Below are 22,836 nucleotides of genomic sequence, written 5' to 3'. Positions count from 1 at the left end.
CAGTAATCGATCTCAAATAATAGTAAATTAATGGGCCCTACATTTCTTTTCAGTCTTACTGCCAATGGCACTCCGATCCATCATTTGCTTCAGCCCCCAGCATGGCCAGTGGGAGGGATGGGCTCCACATGGAGGTCACTATTTACTGTAGGAAAAATGTAACAGTTTTATGCTGGTTTTGATCTCATTGAGTTTAGTTACCTCACATTTAAAATGGGGATAAACTTGTGAAGATGGAATGGGATAATATAGATAAAAGCACTTTGAGAACTAAAAACTCTATATGAAAATAAGAAATCCTTATTATGATTAAGTATTGTGCTATAAGGCTTTCTCTTCAGGATGACCTAGGTAGAGCAGAGATGTGATTGACTCAAGGATTCAGAATGAGATGTATATTTTTCGACATGGTCAATATGGGAATTTGTTTTCTTTTTCTTTTTTCTCTGTGGGGGAGGGGAGTTGAGACCGAGGAAAATAAATGCTTGCTGGTTAAAAATAATTAAATTTTAAAGTAAAAAAGAAAATCTGGGTTGAGGTCTAGCCACTGATGGGGCTGTGTGACCCTCAGCATTCAAGACCTTCATTCTACACTATTCCAAGGCATATATTTGAATGTTGGCATTTGGTGGGTAAGTTGGAGGAAAGGGAGAACCTACTGGATCATCCCACAATAAAAAGACAGGCAGGATTCGTTGTGTTATGTCATGCCTTGGCAAGAGGGTGAGGAAGAAGCTGGGTTCAAACCCCAGCACTGCCTCTTACCACCTGTGTGATCTTGGGTGAACCAAGCAACGTTTTTCTCCTCTGTAAAATGAGGGGCTTGGATTAGGTGAGTTTTCGTGTGCCTTCCAACTTTAAATCCAATGAGCTGTGGACAAGATGCCTCCCACCTCCTAAGTACCTCCTTGGAAACCTCAGTCACTCCAGTGCTGGGAGCTGGGCTTTGCTGCAGAAGGCATAGGGGTGGGGTGGGGGAAGGGGGGCCCTTCTGCCCCTTTCAGAAGGCCCCCAGGATTCACTTGATTTGCAGGTGCCAGCGTGCTCTCTGCCAGGAGCTGTCTCTCCACCTGGCAGACACTGGGTCAGAGCTGTTGGTCCCTTCAGGCAACCAACGGCTTTTACCTGGATTTTTTCCCTCCTTCATCCCCCACCAAAAGAAAAAGAAAAAGAAAAAACCAACCATTTTTAATTCTGTCTGCTTTTTTCCAGCTTCAACATTTCCCTCCCTCCCCTCCTCACCCTTACCTCCTACCCACTCCCACCTCACCTAAGTCAACAAGCAGACTCCTTCCTTAGCACTCAGTAACTTTTCCCCCCTGTATTGGGAAATAAGGTGAGGGGGAGAAACGGGCTGCAATTCTGAGTCCTCTTCCTAGAGCCTGGGAAGTCCAAATATTTGGGAGCCATGGAAAGAAAGACAGCAAGGCCAGTGGTGTGAGGAGGAGACTGGACACTTCGGTGCTCAAGTGAGGTTAGCTCCTCCCCTGGCCACGGGACCATGGGTTGGTTTCTTCCCCTATCTGTGTCTTAATTTCATGGGATCAAAGGATTTAGAATTCAAAGGAATCTTAAGAGTCACCCCTACCCATTTTATAGATGAGGCAGAAAGAAGGGACAACTGCGCTAAGGTCTAATGGTACTAAGGTAACCGAACCAGAGTCAAACCATGTCCTCTGACTCCAAATCCATTGTACCAAACTGATTCTCATTCACCTTCAAAAATCAACTTCCCCTCTGTAGGTAGCAATCCTTGCCAAAGCGGGACAACTGGCACAAAACTTGCCAAGGGCAAATGGCAAGAACCAATCCTATAATTCATTTTAATCGGAGCAGGGGTGGCAGAGACGTTGAACCTCCCTGAGGTTTCTGCTGGGGAAGCCACTGAATGGGAGAGGCGTTAGTTAGGAGAGTGCCAGCCCAAGAAGGAGTTTCCCAAGCTGGCCAGTGGTGGGTGGGCTAAAGCATTCCACTGGGCAGCTTCCTGTTGTAATTGATCATTCTGGCTAACCTATGCCCAGTTCAACTGTCTTCACTCTGGTGAAGGACTGAGAGGGTCATTCAATAAATCTCAGTCTTCAGAATTTCCACATTCATTACATCATGGCCACTCATCCCCCCTTCTCATCCTAAAGGATTCATAGGGGCCAATCAGAGAGTGAAAGGGGATAGTGTAGAGTCTGAGGATGTCTTAGGACTCCTTGTTATAAAATGTGAATCACTTAAACTGTTGATGAGAAGCGCTGTGGATGTCTGCCAGATTGGAGAAAAGATCTCTTTTCAGTTTCCCTCCTGGATTCTATTTTTCAGTCATTTTCTTCTGATTTATCCAGGACATGTTATCTTCTTTCACTTATGGAGACCATAGCAAGAGATTGGCTAAGAATAATAAAGAGAACAAGGGTGTAACTCCTCCTTGACACATTCTTGTTGGTTTCCTTGTCCTTTTACGATGCAGTCCACAATGACTGATTCGGGTGGTAGTCTATTATGAGTGCAAGAACTTTTTCCTTCCTCCTTTCAAATGTAAACATATTATGAATGAAAATTTCCCCTCTGGAAGCAACCTGGTATGGCATGTATAAAGTAAAAGAAGTACGATCTTGCTTAGTCTCTGAATTCCTTCAGTGTTTTTCAGTATTTTCAATATTCCCCATTTACACATGGAGAATAATTATTTCACCAATTTACTAGTTTTTTACAAGAATCATGCAACATAACACATGGAAAAGCACTATGTTGTTGAGTTGTTTTTTAATTGTGCCCAACACTTCATGACCCCATTTGGGGTTTTCTTGGCAAAGATACTGGAGTGGTTTTCCATTTCCGTCTCCAGCTCATTTTACAGATGAGGAACTGGGGCAAACAGGGTTAAGTGACTTGTCCAGGGTCACACACCTAGTAGCAGTCTGAGGCTATATTTGAACTCAGGAAGAGGAGTCTCCAGGTCTGGCCCTATATCCAATATTCCTATCATTATCATCATCATCATCATTATTATTGACTGAGATAAAGAATTGATGGCTTAGCTAGGCCAATCATCATCTAACACCATAGATTCACAATTCTGAGGGAAAATGATTGGTGCTTTAATAAATGAAATAATAAATTTTCAACAGAGCAGAAGGAGGAGCTCACCAAAGATTGGAAGCTGCCTCAAAAAGCTATGAGGCCTGTCTCTCTTTCTCTAAGCAGATCCAGGCCATATTCCTCTTATCCTATCCTCCTGTGGAGAAGATAGTCTCCACCCCTGATCTAGCCCCTCCACAAATATTTTAGGGTATGAAGTTTTCACTACTAGTTTTTGAAGTAGAAAAAGCACTAAGCTTGGAGACAGGAAGAATGGGTTTAAATCTGTCCTTAGACACTAGCTGTGTGACCTTGGACAAGTCACTTAACCTCTGTCTACCTCAGTTTTCTCAGATATAAAATGGGGATAATAATAGCACCTACCTCATAGGATTGTTGTAAGGATTAAATGAGATAATATTTGTAAAGTTCCTGGCATTTCTTTCTCTTGCTTATAATCAATAAGTTTCTTCTACTTGCTGTCTAGTCAAAATTCCTTCTGCTTCTGTTTGCCCTTCCCAGTTTCTCATTCGAGCTTTGGGGAGAATTCCTCTGTAGCAAAGTGGCCCCCACCATTCCTGGCCTTCCTTGGTTCATGTGGCAGCCTTTGTACAATTTGGCAATAAGATGACAAGCTACTCCTTGGGGCTGAGAGGGGAGAGGGGGCCCACCTCCATCCAGAACTACCTCCCTCCCTCAGGCCCAGGATAAGGAATCATGAAGGAGGAGTCTGGCAGAACAGAGGTTAAAATGCTTCCCCTAGGCCTGAGCAAGTCAGCACTGGCCTGTGGGGTCCCTGCTAATCTGCCCAATTACCACAGGTAGGAATCATAATCAGGAATCACTTAAGGAGCAGGAGCCCACTTGGAAGAAAGAGAAGAGCTGTTGGGGGCTGTTGACGTTTTTTTTTCAAGCTTTAATTGGCATAATTGCTCTCTCTTTCCTGCCAAGTCAGATTCTGTCTGGATAGAGTCTCCTGCCTCGGGGGAGGAGCTTTTAGCCAAAGACAGCAATCCTTTCAGCTCCAGGGAGGCTGGCTTACTACCACTACCACCACCACTACCCCTCAAAAAAAATTAAATTAAAGAAAGAGAGGAGTCTATGCCTCTGGTGGTGAGTTGAAACTAAGGCAAATGTTGCCAAGGGGCCATGGGACATGTGCCCAGGGACCTTTTAGGAAATTTACACTTCCTAACTTCTCTGAATCTCAATCTTCTCATCTGTAAAATAGGGGTAATATTAACACCTTCCTTTCAGGATTGATGTGAGAAGCAAATGAGACTGCATAAACTTAATTAATGCTAAATATAAAGGCTAGCTATCATTTTTTGTTGTTACGCTTGACTCAGGGGATTGAGAGAGTTGTAGGGGTGAGTTTTGTGGAAGCACCTGCAGGCCATTGGGTCAGATTATAGGTGTAGCCATCCTATGTCCAATATTTTCCAGGATAATCCCATACTTCAGTGCCTTTCAGGATGGGGTGTGGGTGTGACCAAGGAGCATACTTTTAACATAGCTTTGTTGAATGATGCATCTCAATTCTTGCTTCTGAAACTATGGTTAAAGTATGGGGTGGGATAAAAGTCCACATAGATGGAACAATTGCTTAGGATGCCTGATGAGTGAGCTAACCTACTGGTTCTGGTGGCTTCCCAGGTGCTGTCACTGGAGACCTTGGTCCAGTGACATTGGTTCTTCAGTTGAATTCATTTCAATTCAACAAATATTTATTTTTAGCAGCCAGATGGCACAGGGGATAGAGAGCCAGGCCTGGAATCTGAAAGATTCCGCTTCCTGAGTTCAAATCTGGCCTCAGACACTCACTAGCTGGGTGAGTCATTTCACCCTGTTTGTTCAGTTTCCTCATCTATAAAATGAGTTGGAGAAGGAAATGGCAAAATACTCCAGTATCTCTGCCAAGAAAACCCCAAAATGGGGACACGAAGAGTCAGATATGACTGAAAAATGGCCAAACTTCAGCAACAGTAGACCTACAACTTTGTGTCTCCAGCACAATACAATACAAAGATAGAAGTGACCAAACAGTCTCTACCCTCAAGAAGGTTCTATTTGAATGTTCAGTCAACTGATCACCCATCGCCATTGCCCTCAGGGTGGTCCAACCTCACAACTCTTCAGCAACCATTGCATCTTGGAAGTGGAACAGTCATACCAGGGAAGAGAGATGGTTCTCCTCATCATCCTCTCTCCTCTTCTTCACTCCCTACTCTAAGCTGACAGAGAACTGTCCTTAGGTGTCCTGGTGGCTACTCTGTGATCTGTGAGTGGGAGAATTACATCACGAAAATCTTCCCTTCACACACACACACACACACACACACACACACACACACACACACACACACAATCTTTAGTGCTCATGTAGCGGGCAACAAACCTCCCAGACTTTAAGCCTCCTATTAATGAATGGATTTAGGACCTCATCAATGAGGAAATTCCTTTCATTGGTGTGAATTGCAGGCCACTCATTCCCTTATTTCCAGTGTGATTTTTGTCCACTTTATTCCACTCAATTTGCTCACTGAAGGTTTTACTCTGATTCATTGAGTGTTTTGTGGATGCCAGCATAGTATCAAAGCTGCTCATCTGTAATCTTTCACCTTTGCTACATATTAGCCCATTTCCTTCTCCCATCTTGCATGCCATAGATGATGTCATTCATACTACTTTTGGCACTCAAGTCATCACCAATAATGTGTTAAGGCTGACTACAGCCCACTCTGTGTGAGTCTTCCAAGACTTAGTGTTTTGTGGTTCATAACCAAATTATGAACCATCAGGAGAATATCGGTGTTGAAAGGATAAGCTTTTGTGTCATGGAGTCTCTTTCTTTTTAAGTTCTGTGCAGTTTTCCCAGTTTGATCCAGCCTGATCTCTTAATCCTATTCAATCATGCACCCAGATTGTCACCCATCTGTACCATCTATCCAAGAGAGATGTACTGATGGAATAACTCACTGAGTTGTCCATCTTTTTGCATGCCACACCCTGGAGAATGTGGATTCTTCTGCTTGGTTTTCTCTGGATAGATTGCTTGGCCAATATCTTTTGAGTGACTATGGATTGTATTTAGTAAGCCCTAAATCATTTCATGGCTTCATGGAATCAGCATAATGTCATTCGAAAAATGGAGCATCTTTAGAGCCTTTGTCAGTAAGAAATTCCTCTTCTATTTGGGACATCAAGATACTACAACCAATCTTCTCGTCCCTTATCCCACACTCACTGGATTCAGGGAACAAGATAGTGGGACAATGTGAGATGTTTCCCTCTCACCCACTCCCTCTTGGGATCACAGACTATCATAATAATAATTCTTGTTCAGTTGTGTCTGACTCTTCATGACCCCATTTGGGGTTGTCTTGGCAGAGACCCTAGAGTAGTTTGCCATTTGCTTCTCCAGCTCATTTTACAGATGAGGAATCTGAGGCAAACAGGGTTAAGTGACTTGCCCAAGGTCACACAGCTAGTAAGTATCTGAGGCCAGACTGGAAATCATAAAGATGAATCTTCTCTACCCCAGGCCCGACACTCCATTCACTGTACTACCTGGCTACCTCCATAATAAGAATAGCTAACATTTATATATTAGATGGTATCTCTGCCAAGAAAACCCCAAATGGGGTCATGAAGAGTCAGACACAACTAAAAATGACTGAACAAAAATATTCGCATAGAGCTTACTATGTGCCAGGCACGAAGCTACATGCTAAGCATTTTATAGTTATTATCTCGTTTGATTCTCACAACCCTGTGCAGTAGGTACGTTAGTATCCTCTTTTTATACATAACAAAACTGAGACAGACAGTTTAAGTAACTTTCCCAGGGTCTCGCAGCTAGTAGTAGTAGTAATAACAATAGCTAACTCTATAGAGCATTTTGTTCTAGGCACTGTCCTAAGTGCTTTATAATCATTATCTCATTTGTTCTTTAGAACAACCCTGGGAAGTAAGAGTTAGTATTATCATCCCCATTTTATAAATGAGGAAACTGAGGCAAAGGACTTGCCTAGAGTCACATATCTAGTACGTATTTGAAGATGGATCTGAACAGAGGTCTTCCTGGTTCCAAGCAATGCATTCTATCCATTGCACCACAGGGCTGCCTCTATCAGATTTGGAAGGGGCTATCTAGTCCAACCTTTGCCTGAAAAAGAATTCACTAAAAGTGGGTCCTTCACCTTTAAAATGAAGATCTCTAATAAAAGGAACCCCCTATCTCCCAAGGCAACCCATTCCCCTTTCCCTACCTTGAGTCCCCACTCAAATCTCACCTTCTGTAAGAAGCCTTTCCTGATCTGCCTTAATTCCAGCCTTCCCTCAGAGATCATCTCCAGCTAAGCCTGTCTATATCTTGTTTGTGTTTTGGGGAAAGGGAGACATTTTTGGCCTTTCTTTGCATCACCAGCACTTGGTAAAGTGCCTGGAACAGAGTAGGTCCTTAATAGATGCTTTTTGACTTTTGAAACAGGCCCTTTTTTCTACTTTGTTATCTTTTCAGATAACCCCTCTTCCCCCTTCACCTTCATGTAGACTTGGATCATTTTTTCTCAAGTCCCCAAATAGAGGCTGCTGGGGAGAGATGAGGATGCTGTCAGTATCATGTCAGTATCATGTCAGTATCATCATGGGGTGATACTTGTTACAACAGGCTGCATCCTTAGCTTGGGAGATGAGTTTTTGTCTCTGATATGCTGCCGTATGTCTGCCTTAGGCTGGAAGTTCACAGGTGGCATAAACTGGGTTTATCCAGCTGGTGAGATCCAGAGCTTACTGTGCTACCCCCCGAATGTTACAGTGAATTACATTTTTACTGATGCTGTTCCACCCTCTTCCTCTCAGGCGTTTGGATGCCAACCTCATCTCTGTGGTCCCTGAGAGGAGCTTCGAGGGGCTCTCCTCCCTCCGCCACCTATGGCTCGATGACAATGCCCTCACAGAGATCCCTGTCAGGGCTCTCAACAACCTTCGCTCCCTGCAGGCCATGACCTTGGCCCTCAATCGCATCGGTTTCATTCCCGACTATGCTTTCCAGAATCTTACCAGCCTCGTGGTGCTGTAAGTTACTCCTTTCTCTCCTTGTACCCTGGAGAACTGTTCTTGGGCTGGGTTGTGTGAGTTTGCCTTAGACAGGGGTTCTTAATCCTTTCTGTGTCATGGGCCCTTTGGCAGACTGGAAACACTTATGCCCCCCTTTTCAGAATAATGTTTTAAAATATGCAAAATAAAATATGTGGAATGACAAAGGAAATCAATTATATGGAAATATCATTATTGACATTTTTTGAAAATCCACAGATCCCAGGTTAAGAATCTCTGTTCTAGAGTCTAGTTATAATTTTGGCCAGACAACAGACATCTGAGTTCTAGCCCATTCAGGCAACTAGTATTTAGCTCAGCTGGGCACCTTGGGTGAGTCAATTAAGCTGTATAGGACTCAGTTTCCCCTCAGTTAAATGATGAGAATCATCACCTTCTTGATCTACCTCCAGATTTTTATGAAGACAAATGAGAGGTTTTATGAGGAGGTGTTTTTTTTTATGAGGACGAATGAAAGGGAAGTTTTTTAAAGTGCTTTGAGCTCCTTGAAAGACAAGAGTTACTCGAACAGAAGGATAGCATTACACTAACATTTGGCTGCCAGACAGTCTAATTCAGTTACTGAGGAGAAAGAATAATTACACTAAACTGATTTGGGCATAAATTAAAAAGTGAAACCTAATGCCTCTCTAGTCCCTCAATTGCTGGAAAGGTCTGAGCAGAGGCTGTAGGGAAGGGGTGTGTGTGTGTGTGTGTGTGTGTGTGTGTGTAGGGTAGATTCCTACCTGGATGTGTAGATGAACTATGAGATCTCTATGGAAGTAAGGAAGGGACAAAATAAGCATTTATTAAATGTTCACCCTACTGTGAGGTAGCTCAGTGGATCCAGTCTTAGAAACTTTCTAGCTGTGTAACCTTAGGCAAGTCACTTAATCTCTATCTGTTTGCTACTGGAGAAAGAAATGGCAGACCACTCCAGTATCTTTGACAAGAAAACCCAATGGACAGAGGTCCATGGAGTCATGAAGAATTGGACATGACTGAAACAACTGAACCACAGCCCTACTATGGGTCAGGTACTATAGTAAATGCTTTAAAAAGAATTATGTAATTTAATCCCCACAACAACCCTGGAAAATAGGCACTATTATTGTACCTAATTTACAGTGGAGGATAAGTGACTAACACAGCTATTAAGAATCGGGGGCTGAATTTGAACTCAGATCATCTTGACTTCAGGATCCATGTTTTATTTCCTGCACTACTTAGATGCCTCAAAGTGAGGCTTTATGGTAAAGGAAGAATTCTTTCTCTCCTAATAAAATACTACATCCCAACAATATTTGAGTGAGAAATAAGCCTTTTTCAAGGCTCCATCCTGGAGAAAAATTCACCTTCTTTACTTACGAAGCCTAAAGAAGCAATGCAAAGTCATCCTGTCTAATTACATGGCAAAACCCATCAGAGTAATTACCTGGGAGATAGCATCCCTGGCAGGAATTGGGGACTCAGGGTTAATTTTGGTTTCTCAGTGGGAACTTTAGAGTGCAAATTAGTTTCCAACTAATTGCTCTGAGTGATTGGTAAGTTCATAGAGCAATTACTAAGGGTTTGGAGGTCATGGGTAATTACTTTCCCACACATGCTAATTGCTGAAGGAACATGGCCCCAAAGAACTGTCATTAGTGGCTTTTTCCAATGACCACACACTTCTGGGGGTGCCTGACTCAAAGGAGCCAATGTTTGTGACCAAGCCCATGACTAGGTCAGGGCCTGGGAGTGATGTTAGATCTTGGGCCTATTTGAGAGATGGAAAATCAGAGTTGATGAGGCCAGAACCTCTACACTAGGGGAAAAAAAGGTAGTATTGCTGAGTGGAAGTGATACCACTTTGGGAAATGGGTAGTTAAGTTTTGGACATGTTGGGTTTGAGATGATGAAGATCTGAGTAGAGCGATAATGTCCTCTAAAGAGAAGAAAACAGGGCTGTACTGTGGGTAAAAGGCCAGGATTAGACTATAGATTCCTAAGTCATCCTCTTAGGGAGAAGAGTTGAAGTTATGAGTAGACAAACAGAAGGAGTGTGATGAGGGGAAAGGAGAGGATTGAGGTCAGAGCCTTGGGGGACACTCCTATGTAGACAGCCATAGAAAGAAGAGGAACCAGCAAAAGAATGGTTAGAGATGTGGGGGAAGATCATAGGATTGTTGATTCAGAACTGAAAGGAACTTTAGGGACCATTTAGTGTAAGTCATATTTCATAGATGAGAAAACTGAGACCCAGAGGCTTTGATGGTACAGTCAATGTTGTACAGACAGTAGCTGGAAGAGTCTGGATTTGAACCCAGGTTCTCTGTGTCCAAAGCCAGTGTTTTTTCCATATACCATACTGCCTCTCTGGGTCTCTACTCCCCTCTCTGTAAAATATGGGAACTGAACATACATGATTTCTTAAGCCCTTTTCAGATCTAAAGCTACGTTCCTATGATCTGCTGGTCATTATGATGACAGGGCTAAGAACAACTTAAAACATTTCAGTATCTTGAAAATTAAATGTGTAGGTTCAAGAAGTGGGGGATCGTCAGTGCTTCAGAGAGGCCAAAGTGAGAAGAAGTTCTATAGGTGACCTTGCCCCAAGCTGGAAGGCCAGAGATGTCCCCCATTGAACTCTCAGTTCCCTATTGAACCGAGAACTCCCCAAAGACAGAGACAATATTCCCCTTTTCCTTTGAACTCCCCCTGTCCCCAACCTTCTCCAGTGTCCTCATGCAGGGCTCTGCATACATAAGGTGCCACTCAGTCCCAGTGTCACGGTAATAGAGCAGGCTGGGGTTGGCCTCTCTCAGTTAAGACTTTCTTTCAGGAATGAGTAAGATTTCCAGTCTCCTCTACTGTCTTGGTCAAAAGAACCGAACTTAGACCACTGCCACCTTGTTTTTGTATAATTTTCTGCCTCTTGTCCTCAAGCTGATGCTTTAGGCTGCTAGTTGGTCAATCAACAGACATTTATTAAGCATCTACTGTGTGCCAGGCACTGTGCTGAGCATTGGGATACAGAGAATGGCAAAAGACATTTAGGGCTAAGGTTAAGGAGTTCACAATCTAATGAAGGAGACAACATGCAAACAACTGTGTGCAGACAGGCTATATTCAGGATGAATAGGAGATAATCCACAGAGAGAAAGAGAGCACTAAGTCTGCCTAGATTAATGACCTCCTTCCTTCCTCCCTTTGGGCCTGTACACAACTTACCTGTCTTTCAAGGCTCATTTCCAGGTTTGCTCCAAGTGTTGATCTCCTGCTTCCCTGAATTCCTATACAACTTACAGTCTGTCCTACATAGCTTAACACTTAATCATAGACTGTCTTTATTGTTTTGTCATTTCATTTGCGTAATCCTTGACATTAGATGTGATGGGTACTGAGCCGGACAGGCTGGTGGATGGAGAGAGAAGACCTCCATAGAGGGAGCCTTCAGTTGTATTCTGGCAGACATCTCACTTCTCTGAATGGACAGCTGTGGGAGGGCCTTGGTTGGGGGGCGGAGAATCTCTTCTCCTTTCTTCAGGAGGTAGTATATTGTCAGCCCCCCCCCGTAAGGCTGTTACTTTCAAGAGAATCCCTCCATCAAATGGGCCGGTTGAAAAGTCACCAAGTCCTCTGTCTTGGTGTCTGGGGGAAGGTTATGTTATCTATACATAATCCCTCTCCCCTCTACCACCTCTGCCCCTCTTGTTTGGTACAGATAGAGGAGGGGGGTCCTGATATAGCCATCATGTTATTCCCTAGCTTTTTCTATTCTCTGAGCCTTGACCCTAGGTAAATGGGACTTCATACTCCATGTTGACAACTCTTTTTCCTTCCTATTTATAGGCATCTTCACAACAATCAAATCCAGCATTTGGGTACCAATAGTTTTGAGGGACTGCACAATCTGGAGACACTGTGAGTACTTGGGCATTGACTGGGCTTCAGCCCCTGTTGGGGGGAGTTAAGAGTGGGGAAAGTGAGGAGCAGAGGTGAACTAAGTCGGCACTGGGCTCCACTCATGGGGCCAAAAGTTTCCAAGCATCCTTGCCATCCTTGCTACCTCTGGGAGACCATTGGAAATAAGGAGTTGGTTCCATCTTCAGATAGCATGGCAGTGGGGACACCTGGATTCTTCCCAGTTCCAGCAGAAGCCAACTGAAATAATGGAAGCTATTTCTCCCAAAGAAAGGGAGTAGCAAGGAGAAGCTACAGAAACTGGGATTATATCTTGAGAGACTGGAGGGAGGGACAAGTCAACAACATCGTCTTCCAGCCTGGGAAGAGTAGTTAGACTCCACATGACTGCTGGGGGAGGGGAGGGAGCAATAACCATGATGATGCTAAGAGAAAAGATAAAGTGATGAATGAAAGATGGCCCATTCAGTGCTATAAAAAGGGCCTGAGCTGTTGACTCTTAAAATAACTGTATTATTTGCACATCATCTGCATGGAATTCATTTAAGGTCAAAATAAACCCCATTCTTCTCACCCATTCCTCTGGGTGTCCGCCAACCCCATGGAACCAGGCTGGGCTTGTCATGCTTAAAAGAAGTGGTTAGGTTTCTCTGAGCAGCTCTCCCACCTCATCTGGGTCTTTCATTTGTTCATATGTGGGAGTCTGCATACCACCCCACAACTAGAGATCTTCTGGTAGAAAGAGGAGGAGAGGAGGAGGGAGCCCCCGCTTCCTCTACACTAGGGATGGGGATCCTGCAGCCTCGAGGCCACATGTGGCCTTCTAGGTTCTCGGGTGCAGCCTTTTGACTGAATAAATCTTTTTATTAAGAGAATTTGTTCTGTGAAGTTTGGATTCAGTCCAAGGACTATATTTGAGCACCTAGAGGGCCACATGTGGCCTCAAAGTGCCAGGTTCCTCACCCCTGCCCCACACTCCATGTCCTGATGCTGGACAGAGACTCAAAATAATAGTCATTCCTTCAACCTAGAGTGGTATAGGCCAGCATTCTACACCTAAGATATAAATTTGAGTTTTTCTCTCCTCATTGATACTTGTGAAGTAAAGGTTTTTCAAGGATTTGAAACAGCAAAAGCTGAAAGACAAGATTCAACAAGTCAGAGAAGTTTGATTTTGGCCTGTTTTGTACTTCATCTTATATCTGGGGTGATAGGGAAAAGAAGAAGTAGCAGATTGAGATCAAGTTTGGTATGCCCCTATCCTGCGGATGGGACAATCGTTAGACCTGGAAACCCAGGAGAGTGAAAATGGCCTTGGAGTCAGGAGACCTTAGTCATAAACCCAGTGTTGCTGCTTGCTTACAAGTATGATCTTAGAGATTAATAAATGCACTGAAGCCCTCCCTCACTCAAAACAAAGTCAAGTGCAAGTCATGTCATCATTTCTCTGATAGCATGGTCTTCTTCAGCAACAAGGGAGAAACACAAGAACAAGACCTTAGAGAGCTCATTCAGTCTCTTCTGGTCTCAGCATCCTCATCTGGAAAATGAGAAGAGTGTGTTCAGAGACCTCCAAAGTCCTTTCCAACTTGAAATCTTGTGACTTGCTGAGCCCTCAGAAGCTCAGCCCAAAGTTGGAGAGCCAGATGAGGCTGGACCTATGTCTCCTTCCATCTCAGAGCCTTTAGGACTCAGCCGGCCCAGGGCAGCAGAGGAAAATCCTAGGGTATCTCACCAAAGTCCTTGTGTTTCCATTTCCTTGGTACCCCAGTAGCCAGCCTGTCTCCCAGAATAGAAGTCCTTAGAATAAAGTGCCATGACATCAGACAAGTAGGAAGGAGTCCAGTCCCAATCTCTCTGTTGTCCTGAGGATGGGGGGAGAGGTGAGAAGGAGGAGGGCCATATAAGAATATATTGGATGAGGGATTGCAAGTTCAGTAAGCCATCCACAGCAGCTGCTTCTTAACATCTGGGGTCCACTGCCTAATTCTCAACCAATTAGCCTCTGGATTGGTGCTCCTAGTTGGCAGCACTAGTTTAATTACAGAGCAATCGCCCCACGATTCCTTTCATCTGGGGCTTTCAGATGAGCCCCCGCCTCCACCCCCATCACCCCCACATAGCTCAAGTACTGAACCCACTTTTCAGATGGGGAAGTAGAGGCTCCAAGAGGAGAATGATGTTGCCCCCCCATTCCTGACCTTGAGCCTCATCATCTCTTCCACCCTTCCTCTAAATCTTTCACCCTCACTAAACCTTCCTTTCCCACCCCCACCCCCAACCTACACTTTCTCCCTCTCTCCTGGCTTTTGACGCTTCAGTGCTTTTGATCTCCAAGAAAAAAGGAAAGAATTTGCTCCTTTTCCCAGGTTGCTTGGGGGCATTTGCTGGGGCCCCCAGCAGCCCTGGCAGATGTGGAAAGAGAGCAGAAACAATGTTCACACTTTTAAATTGTTGCCCAATTACCCCAATTCTCTTTCTCCCTCCCTTTCCCCGTCTGTTTCTCTTTCTCTTTCCCTCTCTCTTCCCTCCTTCTCTTTTCTCTCTCTTTCTTTTCCTCTCCTTCTATTTCTCCTTCTCTCCCCCTCCCACTCTCTTTTCTTCTCTCTCCTTCCCTTTCTCCCTCTTTCTTTCCCTCTCCCTCCCTTTCTCTTTCTCTCTCTTGCTCCCTCCCTTTCTCTCCCCACCCCCTGCCTTCAGTTATCCCTCCTGAAGCCTTCCATGTGATCACCTCTTTGCTCCTCCTCTGGCCCAGGCTCTAACATTTCTACCACTCACACATCTCTCACCCCAACTCCAAGAGGGGAGGATCAAACCCCTGAGGCCCGAGCTGCGGTTTGGCTTCCCTTCCAGCCTCCTCCTAGGAGCCAGAGAAGGCACCCACCAGCTATTCCACCTCAGGGTGGGGTGGAGGAGGCTGGAAGGGGTCCTTTGCTTATGCACACACCCCTCCCATGCATACATACACTCAATCACTACCCCCCTCCACAAACCATACACACCCAACACACACAGACTCCCAGAAACACATACCACACACATACCACAGACACATGCATACCACATAGCGCTCCATTCAAAGGACACCCACGTACAACACCATACATACAACATAGACACATATGCCCACCCCCACCTACCTTCCAACTGAGGCTAAGAACATTAACGTTTCATCTATTCTTCTGACAACAGAAATAGCATTGATTCCCCATTCTTAGACGGGAGCACAATTGCCCCCTTAAGGACATTGACCCTAGAGAGAAAGCCCAGGTGGACTTCCTAGCTGTGGGGCTCGGGGTTTTCTCCCAGAAATCTTCCAGTCTGTCCCAAGAAATCTATACTTATCATTGGCCCGGGGACAAATTTCTCCTTCTCTCTCAGCCTGAAAGGGGGTTAAAACCTGCTCAGTTTGGGAAAGGGGGTGGTCAGACAGGACACATAACCTCTTCCCTCTGAAGGGAGGTGAGCTCAAGGACCTAGCTATGAGATAGATGGTAAGCTCCATGAGGCAGGCACCAGATTTTATCTAAGGCTTTTTTTTAATCTGCCTCAGCCTCCATCCTGTACACAGTTCTGCACCCAGTAGATGCTTAATAATTATTAGATTCAAAAATTGCCAAATTTTTGAAAGAGAACAAAAAAAATCAGTAAATGTCACCCCTCCCTCCTCACTCCTGTCCCCTCCAGGATGGCCCTTTGAAGGATATCTACCTCCATTTCTTCTGGGAAGGGGTAGTTCAGAAGAGAGAAGGTCCTCCAGAAGACCAGTGAGAAAAACAGGAGGTGGAAAAGGAGAGACCAGTGAAGAGGCAAAAGGATGCCAGTCTGGCTCTGTTCTTGACAAAAGTAGACAGCAATGCTCATGCCAGCTGTGTGCACCCTCCTCCCCCAGGGAAAGCAGCTCATCCACAACATGCAGGCTTGTAGGTAAAGGACAAGGAATCATATAGATCTGCTGGAAGGGATCCTAAGACATCAATTGGTCCAGTCCCCTGCCTCACAGCAGACAAAATTAATAGTAATCAGAGCACTTATGATTATACATGTGTAACCTATGTCAAATCACTTACCATCTTAGGGAGGGGAGAAAGGGAGAGACAGACAATTTGGAACTCAAAATATTTTTAAAATGAATTTTAAAATTGTCTTTATGTGTAAGTGTGAAAAATAAAAATTTTTAAAAAAAAATAATAAATGTATAAAATTATAATAACCCCTTATATAGTACTCACTGTGTACTAGGCACTGTGGTAAGCTCTTTATAAACTCTGATCCTTTCATCAGCCCTGGGAGGTAAGTGCTATTAGGATCCCCATTTTACAGATGAGGAGAAAGAAGCAAACAGAGGTTAAATGGCTTGACCAGGGTCACACAGCCTGAAGCAGTTGAGTCACATTTGAACTCAGGTCTTCCTGGCTCCAAGCCCAGCACACTATCCACTGAGGAAACTGAGGCCTAGACATGTTAAATGACTTGCTCTAGATTACACAGTTAATCATTAGCAAAGTGTTATTAGCAAGAATAAAAACCTGGTCTCCTGTCTCTTATCTATTGTTCTGTTTTATATTTAACTATATTTATGCTGTATATTTTTACCTTTGTCTCCTCCATTAGAATGTAAGCTTATCAGATATAGGGGTTGTTTAATTCTTTCTACTTGTGTGCCCAGCACCTAGCACATATAGCCCATGCTTAATGAATACTTCTTGATTGATTGATTGATTACTGATAAGTGTAGTCTTTCCCAACCCCCCAATATGACATCTGTGACCTTCGGGCCTCTGTGCTTTATTATGTAATATTATATGTGAGAGTCATCTGTCTTATCTACCTACTTGGCTTTAACTCCCAGAGGGTAAGGTCCATAGTTCATCTAAACCTTCTCCCCAGCACCTAGTACAGTGCTCTGCATACAACAGGTGCTTACTAAGTGTTAAATGAATGAATGAATGATAACTACTAGGTTGGACTCATGGCTTCCCAGTACCGACACTGGGAAACACTAGAGAGAGTGGTAAAGATCCTAGAGTATTTCTGACAGCCAGGGCTCTGTGGGCCCTGCCCCACTCCCAGTTTGTCTGAGTGGGGAGAATTGTGTTGTCGTAGCTGTGATTCATCCTTCATTCTGAAGGAGGACCAATAACTACGGAAGAGTAATGTATTGATTTACAAGTGAATTGTATTTAAATGGGGTAGGGCTATGCAAAGTTACCAGCCTTAGTCCCTCCTCCAGAGTCATCAGAGCCCAGGGACAAGACTTCAGTCTGGATGGCTGGAGATGGTTGCTGATGCAGTGGGAGATCTTGACCTTTTTAAGCAGTGGTCTTTCCCAGGTCTCACTTTGTCTGAGGCAACACCCGTTCAGTGATTTAAGGCTAGATAAGAATGAGGCAAAAGACAGCCTAGTTTGCGTACTATTAAAAAACAAAACAAAACAAAACAAAACAAAAAATCTATCTGGGAGGGGAAAACCTTCAGGGTTTCTGGCCAGAACAGAAAACAATTGCTATTTACGCTGTGTACAGAAGTAGGGGAATTAACAAAATGGTCTTGGGATAGCCATTTCTGCCAAACAGTTCTGTTGCTCAATAATGTTGGCTTTTCCCAAGACTATCTAATGCTGAGATCAGGACAAAAAGATCAGAACACAATCCCCAACTCTGTTCATCCCACCTTCATTCCTGGGCGCCCATTCCTAGACCACAGGATTGGAAGTTTGATGTCCATTTCTCCACTGGAGGCCTGGGATGGATGTCCACACAACAGTGGCACACATCTATTTAATCCACCCTTCTTCCCTGGTCAGAGGGCCTTGTTATAGCCTTGTTAAACAAATCCAGCTCAATTGGAACCACATTGGCAGCGAGGCCTTCCTTGCTTAGAGAATGAGCCCACAGCCTAGTGAGAACAGAGGAAGCCTGGCCCCCACTCTCTTTCTAAATTGGGAGCAGTATTTGTGTGAGGGCACTGGGAAAAAAGAATGGCTGGGCAGGAATTTATAGAATCCTTTATTATAATATAATAATGTACATTCCATGTGAAACCTTCTCCCATGACACAAATACCACCCTCTTCACCTAGTGATCCATTTCCATGAAACCAAATAGTTCTGATGGGAACATTCCCTTCTCTCAGAACTACTGATCCCAGAAGGCTTCACCTTATGCAAACTCAACCGATTTCTCCCTTCCTCTGTCTCTGCCCCTGGAACCATCTAGCAATGAGTGTGAGGATCTGTAGATTGCTGGGGCTAGAGCTAATTTGATCATAGAGCTATCAGTTTTGATACTGTTTTTCAGTCCTGTCTGACTGTTCATGACCCATTTGGGAGTTCTCTTGGCTAAGATATTGGAGTGGTTTGCCATTTCCCTCTCGAGCTCATTTTACAGATGAGGAAACTGAGGAAAACAGGGTTAAGTGACTTGCCCAGGGTCACACAGCTAGTAAGTATCTGAGGGCAGATTTAAATTCAGTAATAGGCATCTTGCTGACTCCAGGTTGGGTATTCTATCCACTGCACCATCAATCACTTTTATCTGAGGCTCTCAGACTATCACTTCTGGGGTATTCTAGAGAGCTCTGGTACTGAACCCACTTTATTTGTGGGGAATTAGAGGCCCCATGAGGAGAATTATGTTATCTTCCATCCCTCCCAGTGCCTGAGCCTCCACCCTTCCTCTAAATCTTAACTAGTCCTTCACCTCACTGAACATATTTAAGAGGGCAATCTCTCTCAACTTTTTATGCTTTAATATTTTGTTCTCCAAGAAAAAAGGGGGGAAATGTTCTCTTTTCCCCCAATTCCTTAGGGGCACTTTTTGCTCCCTCCATACTCTGTCCCCCCTTCCCCAGCAGCTCCTTTGGATGTAATGGGAGAAAGTCTAACAGAAAGAAACAATGTACAGACTTTTTAAGTGATGCACAATTGACCTGATCCCCATGCTTCTAATAGAAATCCTAGGAAAAACCCAATAGCTCTCAACTCAATAAACCAAGCAGATCCCTACAAGACTAGGCCACCGATATGGTCATCCTAATTGGTGGTACACTTTGTGATGTCACAAGATGGTGGTGCTAAGAGAGGGATTTCTAAAAAATAGATCATAGACCCTTAGGATTGGAAATTACAAGGTTCCTTCTAGAGACATCTCTTTACAGTTGTACTTCCTGCTCTTTGGTTTTTTTTTCCTAAGTAGAATCTCCTTTTACAGAAGGAGAAAGTAAGACCAAGAGCATTTTAGTGATTTTTCCCAATGTCACACAGGTAATGAGTAGCAGTGTGGGGAGTGGAGTCCATGCCCTCTGATTACAGTCTAGTTCCTCAATGTTCCTCTTCTCCCTTCAAGTAAAGCGTGGCCTATTCCAGGAATCAAGTCAATAGCCTACTAATAACCATTTGTATTTGCAATGAACTTAAAAAAAAAATAACCCTTCTCAAATTCTTTTTCTTTTCTTTCCCAACTGCAGTCACATCTCTTGCCTCATTAATCTTAACCATTTCCTGAGGAAGGCAGACTAGGGAGTAGAAAGTGAGTTTACTGTCTCTAGATGCTAATTTTTCCATTCCATCACATCTGTGGCCTTTTTCTCTGTAGGGATGGAGACTGACCCTGTGATTTAATTTGTATAGCGAATTCTTGCATTAGGAAACTCCTTCTACCCATGTAGGTTAGTGTTTTCTTTGCAATGAATAGTCATAGAATTGCCTTGAGGGTATTGAGCATCGAGAGGCTAAGGGCAGAATTCAAGTCTTTCTGACTCTTCATTCATGCTTTTGGTGTTGTTAAGTTGTGTCTGACTCTTCATGACGTGATTTGGGTTTCCTGGCAACAATACTGGAGTGGTTTGCCATTTCCTTCTCCAACTCATTTTACAGGTGAGGAAACTGAGGCAAATAGGATTAAGTGATTTGCCCAAGGTCACACAGCTAGTAAGTGTCTGAGGCTTGATTTGAACTCAGGAAGATGAGTTTTCTTAACTCTGAGACCAGCACTCTATCCATTGCAGCATCTCCTAGCTGCCTTTATTTTTACTGTATATATTAAATGAATATTTTTCTCCCTGATGATTGTCAGCTTTTGGCAATGTGTACATGTTAGAGCTGATTAAGTTCAGAAAAATATTTAACCATCTAATTAAGATAGTGCCTTCTACAACGTATTTCCATTGAAATGTTCCCAAAATTAGTTTATTCCATGGAGTGCTTACATTTATTTCTAAACTGGATATGTTAATTATCTGTAATTAATTGCAAATATCTGTAATATGATTCCTAATATACATGATATAATATCATAGCTATCTGAGATTATGTCTTACAAATAAATAAAAAACATTTATAAAGTGTTGTTTTCATGTGAAGTGCTATGTTATGTGCTAGAGATACAAATGTTACAAATAGAAAAAAGTAAGATGTCTCCTGCTCTCAAGGAGCTTTCTGTCTAATGGGGAGTAAGGGAATGGAGAGGAGATTTCAACTGCAAGTCTTCTTACTAGTAGGGCAGTTAGGTGGTGCAGTGGATAGAGTGCCCAGCCTGGGGTGAGTTCAAATCCAACCTGAGACACTTACTAGCTGTGTGACCCTGGTCAAGTCCTTTAACTCTGTTTGCCTCAGTTTCCTCATCTGTAAAATGAGCTGCAGAAGAAAATGTCAAACCAGTCCAGTATCTTTACCAAGAAAATTCCAAAATGGGGTCACGAAGAGTTAGATGTGGTTGAACAACAAAATCCAAACTTGTTATTTGAACCCTCAATTTACAAATAAATATGCTCTGTACACAAGCCATGTCACTGTTTATACAAGGCCATATAGACTGTAGGAGAGCCAGAATTAGAACCCAAGTCCCTTAGCTTCTAACTGGCATACTCCACCCTGCAGACCATGCTGCCTCGAGTCTAGCCCTCTGCCGAGACTGGAATTATGAGAAACTGTTTCCCCTCCAGTTCCTAATCATCATGCCTTTGTGGCTTTATTAGCTGCAAATTTGTGGGGTTTTTGTGGCCTATGGAGGAATTTATTGTTCCATATAAAGGCGCTTTTTTTTTTTTCTGGCTTCCCCCAAGGAACCGCTAATGACTTTTAACAGGCAGAAAATTGAGCCACCCATTGAGTTTGCCTTGTGCTTTGTGACCATGATGAGTTATTAATAGTTACACTCAGTATGACATTCCCTTTCTCATAGTACTGGCACCAGGGGGAGCCAAGGTCACCCCTGCAATGCTATTATCCCATCCTCTCCTACTGGCCAGAGGGTCTACAGCTTTCACTATTAACCCTCCAACCTCAAAGTCATCCCATTCAGCTTGTTCAAGAAGAGAGGAAATGGGACTGACTGGGAGGAAAGAGGTAGTTAGGGACAGTTCCCTTAGGTACAGCCCTAAGGAAATGGATATTTTTTAACGACAAGTTTATTTTCTGCCTTATTTGGCAGTACTCAAGCACGCTCTCTATCCATATTTTTGTTTCTTCAAGATACTCAGAGGTATGGTGAGAGTAAGGTAGGGAATGGACCTTTGATTTCATTGGTATTGGAAACCTACTACCAAGGCAATTTACAGACTTAAAGATCTGCCTGGATTCTTGATCACTAAATCAATTACCTTGAGAGGTTAAGTGATTTTTTTTCACGGACAAACAGCTAATATATATAGGATTTGAACTCAGGTCTTTTTGGCTTCAAGGTCAGCTCACTACCCACCTACAACTCCATGTTGCTAGATACTGGAGATGCAGGGCAAAAAATAGTCCAGGTCCTCCAGGAGCCTACTGGATTGAGAACTGAGACATCAGAGCTAGTCCCAAGTCTGACAACTGTGACCTTGGACAAATCTGAAGTTCTCAGTGTCTCAGTTTTCTTCTTATCTATAAAATGAGGAAGGTGGTTTAAATGACTCCAGAGAGGCTTCCAACTCTAAAGTTCTACACTCTATAGTCTGCCTCTCTTTCCTTCCTGACCTGTTTGTCCTGGCAAGTAATTTCTTACTGACTCAGGGATTTTGCCCTTTGCAGAATTCATGAATCCTATATTTAGTCTCTTCTTGCCTCACCTTATGTGTTGGGGGAGATTTTACACTTGGTGCTGATCTACCCCAGGGAGCTTTTTCTTTTCAAGACTACCTCAGAGATATGGATCCAAGTGGCTTCAAGGCAGATGGTATGGATATTGTGAAAGGGGCCCTGTAGCTACAGTCTCCATCAATCAACCAATATTGATCAAGCGTTTACAACATGCCAGGCACTGCACTAAGTAATGCAGATACAAAAAGAGTCAAAAGTTAGTCCCTGCCCTCAAGGAGCTTATAATCTAATGGGGGGAGGGCGTACAAACAAATATTTACAAAACAAACTATATAATGGAGAAATAAGAAATAATTAACAGGGAAGTCAGGGAATTAATAATTCATTAATAACTAATAATTAACAGAAAGGGCGGCTTCCTATAGAAGGTAGGATTTTAGCTGGCACTTAAAAGAAGCCTGGGAGGTCAGTAGTCAGAGCAGAGGAGGAAAAGCATTCCAGGCTTGAGGGAAGAGCCAGCCAGAATGCCCAGAGTCAAGTCTCCTTATCTTTACTTCCTTACCAAAAACATCTAGTACTTAATAATAATAGCTCACATTATATAACACTTTTTTTGTTTAAAAGTCCTTTTCGACCATTTTCTCATTTGATCCTTCCCATCACTCTGTGAATTAAGTAGTGAAAGAAAATTTACAGAATTTCAGGATCTGCTAATCCAGCCCAAACCTGATCAGGGACCCTCT

General features: G+C 43.5%; 1 protein-coding gene across 1 annotated transcript in view; it reads left to right on the top strand.

The window, feature by feature from the left end:
* Positions 1 to 22,836, top strand: part of LGR6 (leucine rich repeat containing G protein-coupled receptor 6) — a 161,323-nt gene that overhangs the window by 100,298 nt on the left and 38,189 nt on the right. The window contains exons 5-6 of the mRNA XM_072648196.1: positions 7,933 to 8,148; positions 12,004 to 12,075. Coding sequence (XP_072504297.1) covers positions 7,933 to 8,148; positions 12,004 to 12,075 — 288 coding nt within the window. The remainder of the gene's footprint in view (positions 1 to 7,932; positions 8,149 to 12,003; positions 12,076 to 22,836) is intronic.

Source organism: Notamacropus eugenii, chromosome 2, assembly GCF_028372415.1.
Source record: "Notamacropus eugenii isolate mMacEug1 chromosome 2, mMacEug1.pri_v2, whole genome shotgun sequence".
NCBI lineage: Eukaryota > Metazoa > Chordata > Mammalia > Diprotodontia > Macropodidae > Notamacropus > Notamacropus eugenii.
This window is presented reverse-complemented; position numbering and strand designations above follow the sequence as displayed.